The sequence below is a fragment of the Argiope bruennichi genome, chromosome 1 (assembly GCF_947563725.1).
Source record: "Argiope bruennichi chromosome 1, qqArgBrue1.1, whole genome shotgun sequence".
Taxonomy (NCBI): Eukaryota; Metazoa; Arthropoda; class Arachnida; order Araneae; family Araneidae; genus Argiope; species Argiope bruennichi.
This window is the reverse complement of record NC_079151.1, coordinates 785,687-802,093: the sequence shown is the minus strand read 5'-3', so window position 1 is coordinate 802,093 and position 16,407 is coordinate 785,687. Positions and strand designations below refer to the sequence as shown.

Genomic DNA, 16,407 nt, shown 5'->3' with positions numbered 1-16,407 from the left:
ACTGTGAAATACGATGTACATTAGAAGGTCCATTACACTAACAGCTCTGTTTTCAGCGAGGAAGCCTTGAGACTTTATTAGAAAATTTCACTTATACAACATACAAAAAACCTTGGAGGGGTATTAAAGAAAGCTTTAATATCTCTCACAATTTGAAGTTAACAAATTATTTTTGAGAAAATCATAAATATAATTATTATAAGATATTTAATTGAAGTTAAATACAACCAACATACTGAACGAAACATCTAATCGCCGAAGGCGGGTAATTGTCAATTAAATGAACACTCCAATCTATTATAATTTTAAAAATTGTAAACATTTATTGTAAATATATCAAAAAAATATTGGAAAAGAAAAGATATCTACATATAACAATTATAAATGAAATTATAAAATTTGTATGTATAAAAATAGTCCTTGCAATTAAATTTAATAAAAAAATTCGCTTAAATTTAATAAAGTAATCTTGTTTTTTAGAAGTTCTAACCACCACAACAAAAAAATGGAGTTTAATATTTAAGGAAATCAATCAAGTTATTCAGAATTTTATGGGAAAGAAATATACAATCAATATCTGTATTTGATTTCTAGCAATGAAAATTTTAAATTGTTCGCTAATATTAGGATGTATCTATAGAAAACGGTATTTAATCTTATACAATATCGATGTTTAAAACTAGGACAGCTAATGTAAGTAAGAATTTTTTTGTTCATCCTCAAAAATTCTATGAAGCTTCCAGTAAGATGGTTCTTTTTTTTGTTTGTTTGTTTCATTTACTGCATTAGAATAAACTCAAAAAGGAAGCAAGTAACTAATTGTTTTCAGCTATATTACTTTTTTGGTGGTGAATCATAGACTAATTACTCTGACCCGTTCGAAGGCATACGGAAAAGAATGATTGGACTGCCGTGACAGCAACACTGCCGGGAACTGGGGTTGTTTCCTAAGGGCCATCACCGGCTACGGTACAACCCTTCCCTAAGAAGCACGTCCCATCATCGATGGGAACTAGCCACCCCAACATTTTGTATACCTACAAGGGTGGCGAGAACCAACCACCATGCCAAACGCTTCTCACTTTCAATTACGAGGTGCTCCCCCGTGGGACTTCCTGGTTATGAAAGCAGAAAATCTCGTTACATTAACAAAACTAATCATGATAAAACTGAATACTGAAATTCAAACAAAGGCATGAGAAATACCAGACTCATCTAACAAGTGAGATTGATTTTTTTTAAAGAATTTTGAAAATTACATTTATCACTCACATAAAGCAAAAAAAAAAAAAAGAAAAAAAAACGTGTTTAAAATCTACATAACAAAAAATCTTAGAAAAGGTCACTCCATCAGCAGTTATTCTGAACATTTATAAACATATGAAATCAGCACGCAACTAGAAAGATACTTACGTCATAAAACAACCTGTCGCCAAACCTCAGCATTTCAGCAAAAGCATTCTGCAAACAGTGTAATATGCGATAAAACGTTAAGAACGAGATCATATTACCTGCGAAGATTGCAATAGCCAACAAACCCACAAAATGAGTGATGGGTATGGGTTCAATGCCCGACTTGTTGAAGCTATTCGCTAAAAAACAAATGTAGACAATATAGTCACCCAATACAATAAGAAATGATTGCAAAAGATTCCAGGCAACGAAACCCCAGCGAATACCAGATGTTCTGAAAATAAAAGAAAAAGTGAAACACTTTTACAAACTTTTATTTAACGTGACTTTTCCATATTTTTAACCAGAGGGAGTAGTCTTTCAAAAATTTTCACTCACAGTCCCTAATAAAGCTGTTAACCCAGAGAGCACCCTGCATGGTATTGACCTATTTTAATTATGATATATTCAACTTTGTCGTGAATTTACCATTTTTACTGAATGCATCGTGTCATTCTTGGCGAGTTTTTTTGGCGACCCATCTCTGACTTGTGTAAAAAGTATCCGAAAATCGAATTAGTATTTTTGATACGTTTTTCTCAACTGATTCAAACAAAACTTTGCTTAAAACTGCTTTTTGTAGTTACAAAATCCCATGCTAAATTTGATATTTTTAAGTCACTGCGTTTTTAAGTTTATCGCGTTTATTTGTTTCTGAAAATACAAACCAATAAGTAGTCAACCTCTTGTTGAATTTCTCTCTAAACTAGATACGTAATTACAATACAGTTGCTAAATTTATGTACTGAGTTTTATACATCTCTCTTCGTTTTGTAGTTATCGTGTTAGCTTGTGCTCTAACAGCCGTACAGACAGACTTCCTCAGAACGGATTTTACAGAAAAGTTGACAGATGGCCAGATATTTTTTAATTGTATTAGTCGAACTAGAATTCTTCGAACGTATTTTGAAAAAAAAATCCGTTCGAAAAAATGCACAAATTTTGTGCAAACACTATATACTAAATTTCAACCCTTTAGCTCAAAGCTTTTTTGAGTTATATTTGTCACAGACAGACGTAATGTCAAAAATGTGTTTTCCAAACTCAAGAATTTAAGTTTAACATATATTCATTTAAATCTAGAGTAAAATTTTTTTTAACGATTGCAATACTTTTTCTACGTGAGGAAATAAAAATGGAACTTTATAATCAATTTTTAACGCACTATAGAGTTTTCAAATTAAGTATACTTGTAAATTAGTAAATTATGCAATATTTAAATATTTCAGAATATAATTATCATACTGCATTTTTTTTTCTGCAATAGTATCACTATCTCATAGTGAATTTGAGAAAAAAATTTGTCTCAAAATTCACTGATGTTTGTGTTAATGAATTATAAAATAATTAAAATAAGAAAATTCCTTTTTTAGTACATTCACACAAGATCGCTTCTGAAATAATTTTTTTACTTAAATTTATTTTAAATCTAAGTTTGTTTTTTTTTAAAAAAAAGAAATCAATTTACATCGATGCTTCCTAAAAGAACTATTCACCACTGATGAACTTGACTCAATAGTTAAAGTTTTAACATCTCATTTGATATGCAGATGAATTTTATTTCAGTATCGAATGAATTTATGAATAATTAAAATATTTAGAATTTTAAAACATTTATCAAATTAAGGAAAGGATTTTTTAATACTATTTCTACTACGATTTCGTGTATTTTTATTTCTTATATTGAATAAAGGAAAATGAATGAATGTGTTCATGCTATTTTAAAATCTCATCTATGCAACAGAAAAATTCTCACAAATTCATATATATTGTTTGTAAACAACATACCATTGCATAGCAAGTAATATCGTCCTTTATTTCTGTTTTCCAAATATTAAAACTGGAGGAAATAATTGAATTTTTCGCAATTAGTAGCGAATATGGTATGATTTTTATTACATAGACATAGCATGTAGGTCTCATGTTCATACTAAATAGGAAAAGGGGAAAAAAAAAGAATCCCCCACAATCACTCATGTTTGCAAAAAATAAAAATCAGTTTTTTTATTCCATGATGAAATTTGGAAAACAGAGGTGTGTGGTTATTATCTTGTAAGTCGCAGTACATTGCACGTAAATTAACGAATGTAATTTTTTTTTCTATTATAGAGATGATATTTTAAAGCGACAGAAATATATTAAAGCATTTTTCAAGAATTTGTCTAATTTTATTGATGATATATATATATATAAACATATGCATAACTGACTTGCAAAATTCGTAGCTGCAAATTCGTAAAATATCATAAATGAAAGAACGAATGCAAGAATTTTTCCTTCTTTTACCTTGGATAGCTATCCCTGTAAATTAATGTCGGTGCAAATAAAAAATATATCAGTTTTCCTACTTCTGGACAAGGAGGTGAGTTTGATTCCTCATCATCATCTGAAACAAAATCTTAAACGTAGCTTTTTAATTTTTTAATATGAAAAAAAAACAGTACAAATAACAGTACTTATAAAAAGTAAAGAAAAAAGTAGAGATCATTAAAAGCTACCAAAATTGCGAAATTTCTTTAATAATTACTTTTAGGCATGATTATTTTAACTTCTTAACGTATATAAAACATTAAAAAATGATAAAATTAAAAAAAACTGGAAAGCTTTTCTAACATTAGGCATAATTACTTGTTACGATTCATACGCAGTACTAAAGATTTAATTACTTTTAACCTGATAGTGATTGTTGGTTGCATATTCTCTGTATATTATTTGGTGCAGCATGCAAATTTAAAAATTATTCAAAACTCATGATAAGGCAAATTATTTGACCCTCAAAAATCAGATCTAGTATGTTTTTCGGTAGTACTCAGAAAGAGGTTTATCAAACTTTTAATTCTATTTTTAAATAAAAATTGATTAATAAATTTGTTTTTTTTTCCTAGGCAGCTTTGGCGCATGCTATAGCCAAAAAACCACTTTTACAATACTCTTAATTTCGAAAAGTTGATTTTTCAGTAATACCAATTTTAATTAACGAACTAATTTCATAAAGTAAAGATGCTTAAAGTATTATCACAATACCATTGTTCGATTCTAGATTTATTTATTGTTTATTAATGGAAGGCTTTTTAATAAATCGCTATCAATATTTTAAATAAGTAAAAAAAAAAAATTAACTGTCATATTCATACTGCGCATGATAAGAGCGGATTTACACTAAAGAAACTTTAACGTTTAGTTTGATTAAGTTGAATTTATTTTCTGTAGGTGTTTAAAATAAGTGCTTTTGCAGATTCTATCAAAAGAACATTATGTGCAATGACTACACTGAGAAAGGATCTCATTGTTTTGAATCGTAATTAGATGATTAGGAAAACATCAGAGCCACACTCCACACTTTAATTCGAGAATGTCTTGAATATCGACGGCGAGTTTTACATAAAGCTAGCCAACACACACAGGGAATATTCAGAAAAATCGAGTCTCATATTTATAATCTTTTCTTCTCAAAGCCGAGATATCACAATAGGATTAAAAGTCTTGGGAATTCCTATAATCATCTTATTTGTAGTATTAAAATTTTCAGTGGGACACATTTTTGCTACTGAAATACTAAATAGTGCAATATTCGAACGCAATTAAGATTTGCGCACTGGGAAAGCAACTGAATGAATCATCGTCATCCTTGTAACCTGTAGTAAGTGAAATATTTTATCAAGATTTGACATTAAATATCAGCTATTGGTGTTCTAAGCAGATTTTTATCGAAAAACGCAGGTAGAAATGTGTAGCTAGTGTTACACATACATAAAGTAGAAATGACTGATTAAAAAGTGAAATCAAAATAGACATTGGTGATTCAATTCTTTATGATAGGTACTCTTAAAGGCAAGCATCAACAATATCAGAAGATTTATATTGCTTTGAATGAATTGATTCTGCTAGAGATCCTGAGCATTTCAAGCATATTTCCGGCAGCAACTGACATATTAGAAACTGGATTATCAATCTTGGATTAGACTGCGCTGGCTTGGGGAAAGGTTTAAGATCTGGATTCGTGGCAAAGAATTCCAGATGCAAGTGGACTTGGTTACGTTGAATCTGACCTCGAGGACCGAACATCCTCCGAATACTATGGTGACATTTGGAGCAGGTAAGTACCAAATCTTTTAAGTATTCTGCATCCCAAATAACCCTCGTGATGCTCCTGTCAATACTCCTTCGTACAGTGGTTGGCGGGGTGGCCGGCTGTGTACACAAGAGGACCTCGTGATGCATTAAAAGAAAGCGTCAATATAACTTATTCAAACTAAATCTAACCAAACCTTATGTTATAAAAACTGAAATTTGAATTAATAATGCGAGACCTGTGGATTAGGAGAGGGCCACATTTTTTGCCAGTCTGTACTTTATTCTGATTTTCTTTTAAATCTTTTGATGTTAATGATGGTTGCACACGATAATTTATACATGAATTACAGTCGTATAGCTATTTTCTTATATCGTATATGCAATCTAACTTTATTAAAATTGTCATTCTAACGATAAACACCAGAAACGAAAATTTTCTTAATTTTTAACGGCATTGTATAATTTTATGGCTTTAGCAGGATTGAATCACGAAAAATACGAATCAATTGAGATTTCACAATACCTTCATGGAGCTTATACTTTAAAACTCTGGTAATGTTTTCTCGAACAAATGCATAACTCTTCATAAAAAGTCTAGACTGAAATGGAAGAAATACAAAACATATGTTAATATAGATATAAAGCGAAATAAAATATATATAAGTAAAAATTGATACAAAAAATGCTAATATTTTTCCTTTCCAATTTAATATCAATGACAATGAATGAAACGATGAAAATGAAATTTGCAGATAAAATATAAAAAAGATATTTCAAAACTATGAAAGATCAAATAATTTGAAAATCATAATTGTCTTAACTATATTTTTACTTGACAAAATGCTTTTTATCCAGGCATCAGTATGTTATAATAAGAAATAGATCTGTCTTATCAATCAATATCTGCTATCAACGCTGTAGTCTATGTTGCTCTATATTTTACGTCGTCATTATTGGCTTATCTTCATCGGATAGTTCCAAAATGTTGAATATTTCTTACTATACATCAAGGGATATAAACCATTTTTAATTGGACGTCAATAAACATTACGAGAATTAAAAATTTAGAGAGCATAAGGAAAATAAAGTTCGTTTTCCTTAGATTTCTAAAACATTTTTGAATGAATAAATGCATTATAAAAAGGCAGATGATATTATTAGCTTGTATTAAAAAACTGTGATGACTACGAATAATCTATCACTATATGTTCCAAAAAGACTTGTTTTGGATTAATTTGCATAACTTTTCCACTCTATTTCCAAGAATTTTTTTTTCGTCGTTCATGATTCTGCAAATTTTTTATCTAATTCAATTGCACAGACTTTCTCTTTTATTGAGCTAACGAAAATGAGAATTCGTTTTAAATTAAGAAAATATAAAACATTTTTCAACTCACTGGAATACAATCCCTTTCATCAAATGCTCTGTTTTGAAAATTATCTCTGCCAAAAGCATCTATTGTATTTCCAATACAATCTTTATTTTTATAAGACTTAGCATTCCTTTATAAATCAATGCTTTGTCATATATCATGTGCTGACTAACCACAGAATTTAGACCAATAAAAATGAAATGCCAACTTCTTTTACTTTCATTTTTCAACAGCTAAACAATACTGATGAAATCTTATATTTTTTCTTTTGGTTAAATTATTCTTTGCTTGTAGGCGAGAATTGGCCTTTGTCAAAAGTTTTGGCTCTATAATTTGCTTCCTACATATAAAACATAACTTTAAATCAAAGTCTTTGAAAAGCACTTTTTGATAGATATTACAGCTTGCATTCATTTTGCTCATATTGCTTCTTTTTCTATAACTTCTTACTTATGAAAGCATTTCCTTATTGAGTCTGTGCATTTTCAATCTTTTTTTATCTATCAATTGATAATCTATTAATAAAGTCATTAATACCTTGTTTATCAGGAGGTACATATTCACAGACACTAAGGAAATACTGATAATCTGGAAGCAAATCATCGAAAACTTCAGTGATGAGCATATGGTCACGTATATGTCCCGTAGATTGCTTTAGTTTTAAGTTCTAATTTCTTTTAAACTGGAAATACATTCCGGCATTTGTTTTCCATCGCAAGTAGCATTAAAAATCTTTTTGTAACATACACATACTCACTTTGGATTTGTGCTGATACAAAAAACATATTACTTTAGCAATATTACAGGTCCATTTTCATTCCAGCTAGCTGTGATATCTTATGAATTTAAATAACTTTTCTTGCATTCAGTTAGCTGTTTTATGTCTTCCTCTAAATCGTCATTTATTGCTGGAGCAGTTTTTTTAAATATTCTAAAATAATTCTTCGCTCTGTAAAATTACTTTTGCTTGGAATTTCCATAAATTTTAGTTCTGAGCTCCTTTAGAAAGCAATAATTCAGTACTATTACTTGATTCAATCTCACTATTGTTGTTTCAATCTTAAGTTCAACTATCTACTAAACCTAACGTTTTATTCCTCTGTTTAATTTCAACAAATTTATTTATAACTATAGCAGATATATGGTACCTGAATCCATTATCTGTTAAACTTTTAACCATTTTACTAGATAAGCGATTTTTACTGGATTTCAGATTTGTAAAAAAAACTACTTTCTTATAACCATAAATAATTAACTTGAAAAAGAAATTTATAATCTACAAACTATATACATAAATGATTTTTTTTCTGATCTTGATATTTAAACTGGTTCCATGTAATAATTAATGACCCTTACAATTGAATATTGAACACTTGTAGTTTAGTTACCACATTATATTGCCTATTATGTACACTATCAGCGAAATAAAAATAAATAAGGCCTCCGAAGGCATAATTCAATTACTATCAAGTATCATATCAAGATACCACTGAGCTAAATAATACAGAAGCGAAAAAAGAATTCTTTAAAACCACATAAAAATATGAAAAGAACTCGTATGCAATAATAATTCATTTACTCTCAATTGTTATTTTTATTGAATGGCAACACGTGGAACTCAAATATTGCGCGAAATGCTAATGCATAAGCCTGGTGTTTAATTAATAATTAAGTCCCGTAGGTCAACTTGGAAAAAAAAGTTTATTCAGTAAAATAAATAAATAGAAAACACACTAAAATTAGAAAAGTTGCACAGATCAATTTTCAGTTACAAACTTCAAGTTACGATAATTAGAAAGGTACTGAACTCTAGAATGATACAAAAATTATAGCTCTCCAATTGCAAACAAAATTATGATGATTCCTAAAATTTCCCAACTATTAATTCTAATTTATCATTTAGAATCAAGTTAATAAAAATTAATTCGAATTTTAAAATAGCTTTAAAAAAAATTCCATTTGGGATAATCCATCTGTGACCCATATTTCATCTCGATATACAATATAAAACGATCCAAGATTGCAAAGCGACGATTAAAACGAACATAAAGATAAACCAGATCTTTTATATATTTAGAATATCATCCCTAAATGGTTTTGCAATTTATTAATTAATAGATTTCTGATGTTTCACCGAATGAGAGAAGTATTAATTATAACATAACGTAAATGTAAGAGAAATAAAGACAACATTAAATTCTTATTTAACTTTTAACTTGTATACTCTATTAACTCTTATTTATGTATACTTGGTTTATAAAAAAGAATACAATACCGACCTGTTCCATTACTAACGCGCAAGATGATGCGGGTGGTATATTGCAGTCTATGATTATTTTTGGTGGAATTATCAGCAAAGCCGCTTCATACAAAACGAATAAAATGCAAAACATCAAATCATAAAGGCCTATAAAGAGATTAAAATATCCATTAATTTCATATCTACTCATGTTTATCCATTGTTTTTGCTTCATACGAAGTGAATAAAGTGCAAAATATTGAATCACAAAATCTATAAAGAGATTAAAGTATCCATCGTTATACATACAGAGCTCTAAATATTGAGCGATCATAAATTCTTTAATTCAGAAACGTTCTTTAATTTAATTTAAAATTAATTCTTTAATTTAAACGTAAGCCACTTTATACCAATTTTCCAGAAAAATGAAAAATAAAAATGGAAAAACTTTAATTCGTTGTTTGAGGATTTATATTCATATTAACCAGAATAAATTATAAAAAGTGTATTCTTAATAAATTTACCTAGTTATGACTTGATGTAAAATCAGATTTTGTATATAAAATTGTTGTAACTGGAAAATCGTCTTTTTTAAATTTCATTCCTTTGGTACTGAAAAGCAGAATTATAAAACACCTTTCAGGATTGAATAAAGGATGAGTAAATTATAGTACTGGTGTAAACTTGATATCTTCTTTGCGAAGAAATTGCGAGTTATTTCCTTTATATCAAATAATGAGTTTAAGAAATTTAGATATGCGCTACATTGGTGATACGTAAAATATCCAATGGCTATTCAGTCTCAAATCTAGTGTTATGGGGCACGCATTTCATACATTATTCCTCCAAGGATCTTGTAGCGAATGCCTATCATCTTTCCATATGAATCTGTAAACTACAGTCTCCGTCGAGGCTGTGTGTGACGTAATGGCGCGCTGCACATCATCCGGGTATTGACACGCACGATGCTTCTAAAAAGCTATTCTCTCCGTTTTCTTCGGAATGTTCGCGCACTCGCCTCGGTGAAGCTTGTAGTGAATCAAAATTATTTGTTTCATTTCTTAAGTTTAAAAGTAAATAAAATTATTTTTCTAACATGTTGCAATAATTGGAGTCAACCACAACTGCACGTAACCCTAATTACGACATCCTCAAAGCTTATTCATTTTTGGTCTTAAAAGAAATTCATAATTCAAGAGGTTATACTCTGAATTAGATGACACATTTTTTAGGAGGGAGGATATGGTCATTTCCATTCACATGACAACTGAGAAATTTAAAGTCACATTCAGGCGTTCTTTTTTAAATCTTTTAAATGAATTGCTATTTTAACTGAATCCTTTAACGACGTATCATGCATTAAATACAGAATTTACGTTCTTTAATTCTGTATACGCTTATTTAAAATTAATAAAAATATTAATTTAAAAAACAAAAATCAATTAAATTCTCTTAAGAATATGAGATGCTCTTTTCTTTTTTGAAGCAATAGCAATAGAAGTAAAAAATAAAACGTAGATTTAATTGAAAACTAGAATAAATTTATGGTTAAATACAGATTTAAAAATGAGAAATTCCCTAAGATTACTATGCTACCCTATCGGTTTAATTCCACCAGGAATTAAAACCGGTAGGGTAGCAAAAAACTGTTTATTCTATTCATTCATTAAAAACAAAATATTAAAAAAAATCTGCACTGTTATGTTTTTGCATTCAACTTTTAAATAATTTCAATAAAAGCGTTATCAAATTGCATGAGTACATAACCAATAACTGAGATTTTCAGCTTTTTTCAAAATAACGACCCGTTTTGAAACTATATTGGAGCTCTTTTAGGATTCAACTTTCAATTTAGAACGCGATTAAAAAATGCAGGTGAAAAGTGAACCACCATATCCTCTTCAAACCTCCGTCCAACTCTAGCAGGAGGATGCTCAATGGATTTGCCATACAACAGACCAGCGTTCAATCGAATCTTTATCCAGCAACCTTTTCAATCTTTAAGCCAAATTTGACTCTTGCGCCAAATAAACTACAGAAAAACAACAACAATCAATCTTTAAACTGAACTCTTGGCCATAAACGACGATTCGGTATGAAGGAAATATTGGAATGTAATTTAGTTAGTTTTTCCAGAGTTTATTTATTTATTTTTATAATTTCAAAGAAAAATTTATTTTTGTCATGGAAAGTTCACACATAACAACAACAACAACAAAAAAATACACTAAAAAATCCAAGTAGAATTTAAAGGATTAAAAAAAATCCAATTAGAATTTTAGGGAATTAAAAAAAATTCAAATAAAATAGGGAAAGCTTTAGAGAGAAATACAGCGCATCTTGGCATACAAATCCTGTAAAGATGAATGAAGTAGCATAAGTATATTTGCTGAATCAAGTCCTAAAAATGATTTATTCAAATGATCATTTTTGGAAAGATGTACTTGAAGTCTGAGTCTGAATTTTGTAGTGCTAACATGGTCTTTTGCATTTCTTTATACACAAAGCGAGACTAACTGGAAGGAATAAGTTTTAGTTATGGTATTTGAGATCATTTTAAAGACCTGAATCTCATAACTAAAAATAAATATCTTAAGGTTCTCTAAAGTCTTATTTGATTAGTTAAAAATTACTTCCAAAAGCAAAATATAAAATGTAAATCACAGTTCAAAGAAATTAGTGCGTTTTAATATTAAAAATATGACACCAAAGTATCTGGAAATTTAAATTTCATATTTCATAAAAATTATGTCTAAATGTTCCGAGCAGAAAACACATTCAGCTCTCGATTCTACCAGTTTCACAAGCATATGAAAAATTCTATCATCATATGAAGCCTTTGTCTTTTGTGCACAACGTTCTCTTTCGTTATAGAAATTTTAAATATAAGATCTTAATCACAAAATAATTAAATTATATATTTTCTAAGGAACTATATAACAATCAGTTTTTCCATTTGCAACTTAACACTAAACTTTGAATTTGAAAGTCATAAAATATGCTGATTTTTTCCTTTTAAATGTAACATGCTTTGAAAAATGATCAAAGATCTAGCAAAGCAACACTGACTTCAAAATTAAATATGTTTATTTCAAAATGTTTTTGAACATTTTGGAAAATATTTCTTTTTAGAAAGCTTAAAAATATAAAATAATAACGAAAATACAAATTAACTTTTTATAAAGAGGATGAATAGTATCACTTGAATCATATGAATATTATCTTACTATCATCATATCTTTCACTTGAGACAACACAAATCATTTCATTTCTACTTTATCCCATATTTTTCTGGACTATTCATTATTTCAATGGCATATTTATTTAAAATACCCAAAAATACTTAATACTTACCCTTCTTCTTCGCAAATGCTCTAGAAGAAGCCCAGAATCGAAAGACAGGATGTAAAAAGAAAACAATCGATAAGTTGATGCCAATCCATACGGCAGTAACAATGTGAAACTGACCAAATGACCATGAAACCAATGCTAAATCTCTTGTTAACCTAAAATTTAAATCACAATAAAATAAAATAACGAATAGAATGCAACAATTATTCATAAAATCATTATTTAAATTAAAAAAAAACTTTATTTGAATTGGATTATGGACTTAAAAAACTAAGGGATATATTCGATCATGTTGCGTAAATAATTTTTAAGTATCAACTATTTTTAAAATATATTTTTGTATTAAGGTAGTTGGGTCGACCTAAAAGCCTCAATGGGAGTAAAGGTTTATATAAAAAAACAAATGAAAAATTAAAACATAGTTCAATTTAGCTTTGTTCGAATAATGTTACTATAAGAAATTATTTGGAACAGATTTCTCAATTTTTAGCAAATAAAAGAACAAATGAAAAATTAAAAAATAGTTCAATTTAGTTTTGTTCGCATAATGCTACTACAAGATATTATTTGGAACAGATTTCTCAATTTTGAACCATGATCAAATGAATAAAAAGGAGCAAAATATGTAATTTTAAAGGTGGAAATATGTTTAACTATAAACGATTTACTAACATATTTTTAAAATAAGATTAAATTTAATTATAATTATAAAAACTGCACCTGACTGGAACACAAATATCTTCTTGAAGTGGAATAGCACAGAAAATAGTTATAATGCAGTTATAATAAATAGTATTCCTCAAAAGCTAGACTGAGAAGAAGGCAAAACATGAACACACTATTTCAATTAAAAATTTCAAATGTTTATCCAAAGAGAACATAAAAAAATGTGGTTATGTGATTTTAGAAAATAATTCGAGAAAGAAATAAAAAAAATGATATAGAACATATGACATTGTATTAATGTAATATGTTTTATAAAAAGTTAATTATGTATATTATTGTGCTTAAATATAAATAATCAACAATAAAATCTGCGTTCAGTGAATTTATTTCGTCAACTCTGTACAGTTAAAATGTTTAGATTATCCAAATATCATAATAAAATTCACATAAAAATTTGCGTCACAAAAGTGTAAAAATCCATCACATATATGAAGACATAAAATAAAGTATATGTCATAAAGAGTGAAGAAATATGAGCGAATAGAAATTTTCATCAAATCAGTAAAAATAAAAAAGGGATTATTCCAAATATTTTAAATAAATGGAAGCAGAGTAATAAAAAAGAAGAAAAAAAAAAACGATTAAAATTCAATTTATAAGAATTTATCGTCCAATTAATAATAGAAAAAATATTGTCAATGAACGAATAAAATAATGCAAATGATAATTTGCCCTGAACAAAAGGGAGGAAAATATGGATATCATGCTGTATAGTTTTCTTTAAATTGTTAATCAGTGAATACCTTTCAAAATTGAATTAGGTTTATAACAATATTAAAATTTTTACATGCGGATTATCATCATTAGGCTTTATATGATATTTAAAAGTAAAAACCTTTATTATAAATTGATCAGTGATCCAGTTTAAATTTGTGCATATCATAAATGATCAACTGGCGCATTTCTATATTCTGCGGCATGATTCAGATCACATTGTTTACTGATTTTGAATAGAAACGGAAAATCAATAATAATAATAATAAAAACTTTTTTTAAATGCTTAATATTTTTAATTTTTGACATTTAAGCATAAAATCAGTTAGAGATTCTTAAGAATTTCTTGATACATTTTATTCGAAATCAAAATTATTTAAAATTGCATACTTTGAAAAAACCATGTTTAAATTTCAGGTGGTATCAACATGCTTGCAATTTTATTTCTTCGTATGCGCAAGTGCATATATAGACATTTTTATTAAAAATTAAACGACACTAAGATTCTCTAAAAATTTGCCATTTTAGATATCGCCGAATTCAAAATAAATCTAATGAAACTATTCATTGAAGCTACTTTTATTAATATGCTTAAACTCAGAATAACTTTAATTTTAATTTTTCTACTCTTTCAATTAATCTTTAATTTATAATTAAAATTATCGTGTAATACGGTAATTATTTTTCTGAAATTATTTACAACGCAAAATTAAATTTATCAAGCCACATACTCCGAATTTTAACACACATTTAAATTCTAGTCAAATTTAGTTAAATTGATTGATAAAATAATAAATTAAGTTTTGAAATATTAGAATATTGCTTTTTTATCGAAAGTACGCAGGTATAAAAATTTTCTAATTTCCAGCATATCAAATGCATGTTAAAATGGAATAACAATCGTCAGTCCTTCTGAACATGAAATAAATCAAATTTAAATTGAATAAAAATTCGTTTTTGAAACTATTTCTGCAGACATTTTCGTATTTGTAAAATAGCATATGTTTTATCGTGTACTATAAATGAGAATTAAGAAAATAATATAAACACAACGAAACTGCATGCATCCATAAAATATATATTATGATTTTGCAGGAATTTCGTAAAAGAAAAAAGTCCCTGTTTTGAAACCTGACTCAGTCTTCTTTACTCTGTTATGAAGTTAGGATAACTGAGCGATATTCACAATTTTTTTAAAATCTCTATTGACACTCACGTTAAATAAAAAACATCGCAAATATTTTCAATTATCGCAGTTAATTAGCTTCGAAATGACCTCGAATTCAGTAAAAAATGGGAAAAAAATTGCAAAGGAATACAGAATACAATTTAAAGATAAAATAAAACTTATTATTCTGGAGCATATCGTAACATACAAGAATAGAAAAACTGTCCACAACTTGTAGGGCATTTCAAAATTCTTCTATGTATTCGAAGAATATTTGAGAATAATTATTCAGAAATGTAAAGAAAGATCTATTATTCTTTAGAAACATAAATTAGTAATAAACAACATTTAAAATGAAACATTGAATCAAGCCACCATCAAAAAGATTTGAACCATGGTTAATCACATCGAGTTCAATATTCAACTAAGACAAGATGGCTGGTGACTTATAAACAAATCTAGGAATCGTGAGCTTTCATTTGAAATTATATATATTAAGTGGTTGTAGTCAAGGAACTATTCTTTGGTTTTCCTCGTAATTTTAAATATTTTGAAACAATAGTATTTATTAAACTTAAAAGTTATCAGAATTAATGATACTTTAGCAAAAATATTTAATGGCATGGCATCTAAAATAAAACATCATTTTCATGGTTATCTGAATGGAGAAAAATATATTTAAATTAAAGTAATAATCTTATGACTTACGTTAAAGTTGAATTTCTTAAAACAAATTCTTTTCTTCGTAATTCCCTCAGAGCTTCAGAATATCTGAAAAATATTTTAGATGAATAAATGTGGATGGAAAACTACAGGCTGAATATGGCGTCGTTCTCTGGTTATGAAAATTCATTCAGCAAAAAAATATATTTAAACAAACAACTATTTTTTGTAAATTATTAATAATTTTATAGGCTGATTGTCAGTTAATTGCAACATAATTTTTATTGCTAGTGTAAAAGTGAAACTCTGCCTCATATCTTTCGTTACGCAATAAATTTCTTAGCGCTATATACTTTTATCTATGGAACTACCTATGGATTCTCTAATTCTCACACTCGACTTGCATTTTTACCCCTTCCGACGCCATGAAAGGATGATTTATAAGAACAAATCCAATTTAAGTGATTATTGTCGTCACTTATTCCACCGAGAATCTCAATTTCAAATTCTTGTCTCAGGAACAATGTTTGAAAAGTCTGAAAAGTTTGTTCTGTATAGGCATACAATTCAGGTCTCCTTGAAACGTTTCTGTCCTAGATGCCTGACATGTTTCCCTTGGTGCAATACGAATTCATTTTGCAGAAATG

The 16,407-nt window shown here is 28.2% G+C and overlaps 1 protein-coding gene across 1 annotated transcript; it reads right to left on the bottom strand.

The window, feature by feature from the left end:
• Positions 1-999: 999 nt before the first annotated feature.
• Positions 1,000-14,333, bottom strand: LOC129961926 (sterol O-acyltransferase 1-like). Its single transcript, XM_056075567.1, has 7 exons — positions 14,320-14,333; positions 12,493-12,644; positions 9,179-9,306; positions 6,050-6,125; positions 3,739-3,838; positions 1,512-1,687; positions 1,000-1,115 (listed from the first exon to the last, which is right to left on the bottom strand). Exons 1-7 carry the CDS (start codon positions 14,331-14,333, stop codon positions 1,000-1,002), a joined length of 762 nt encoding a protein of 253 aa, XP_055931542.1.
• Positions 14,334-16,407: the final 2,074 nt, after the last annotated feature.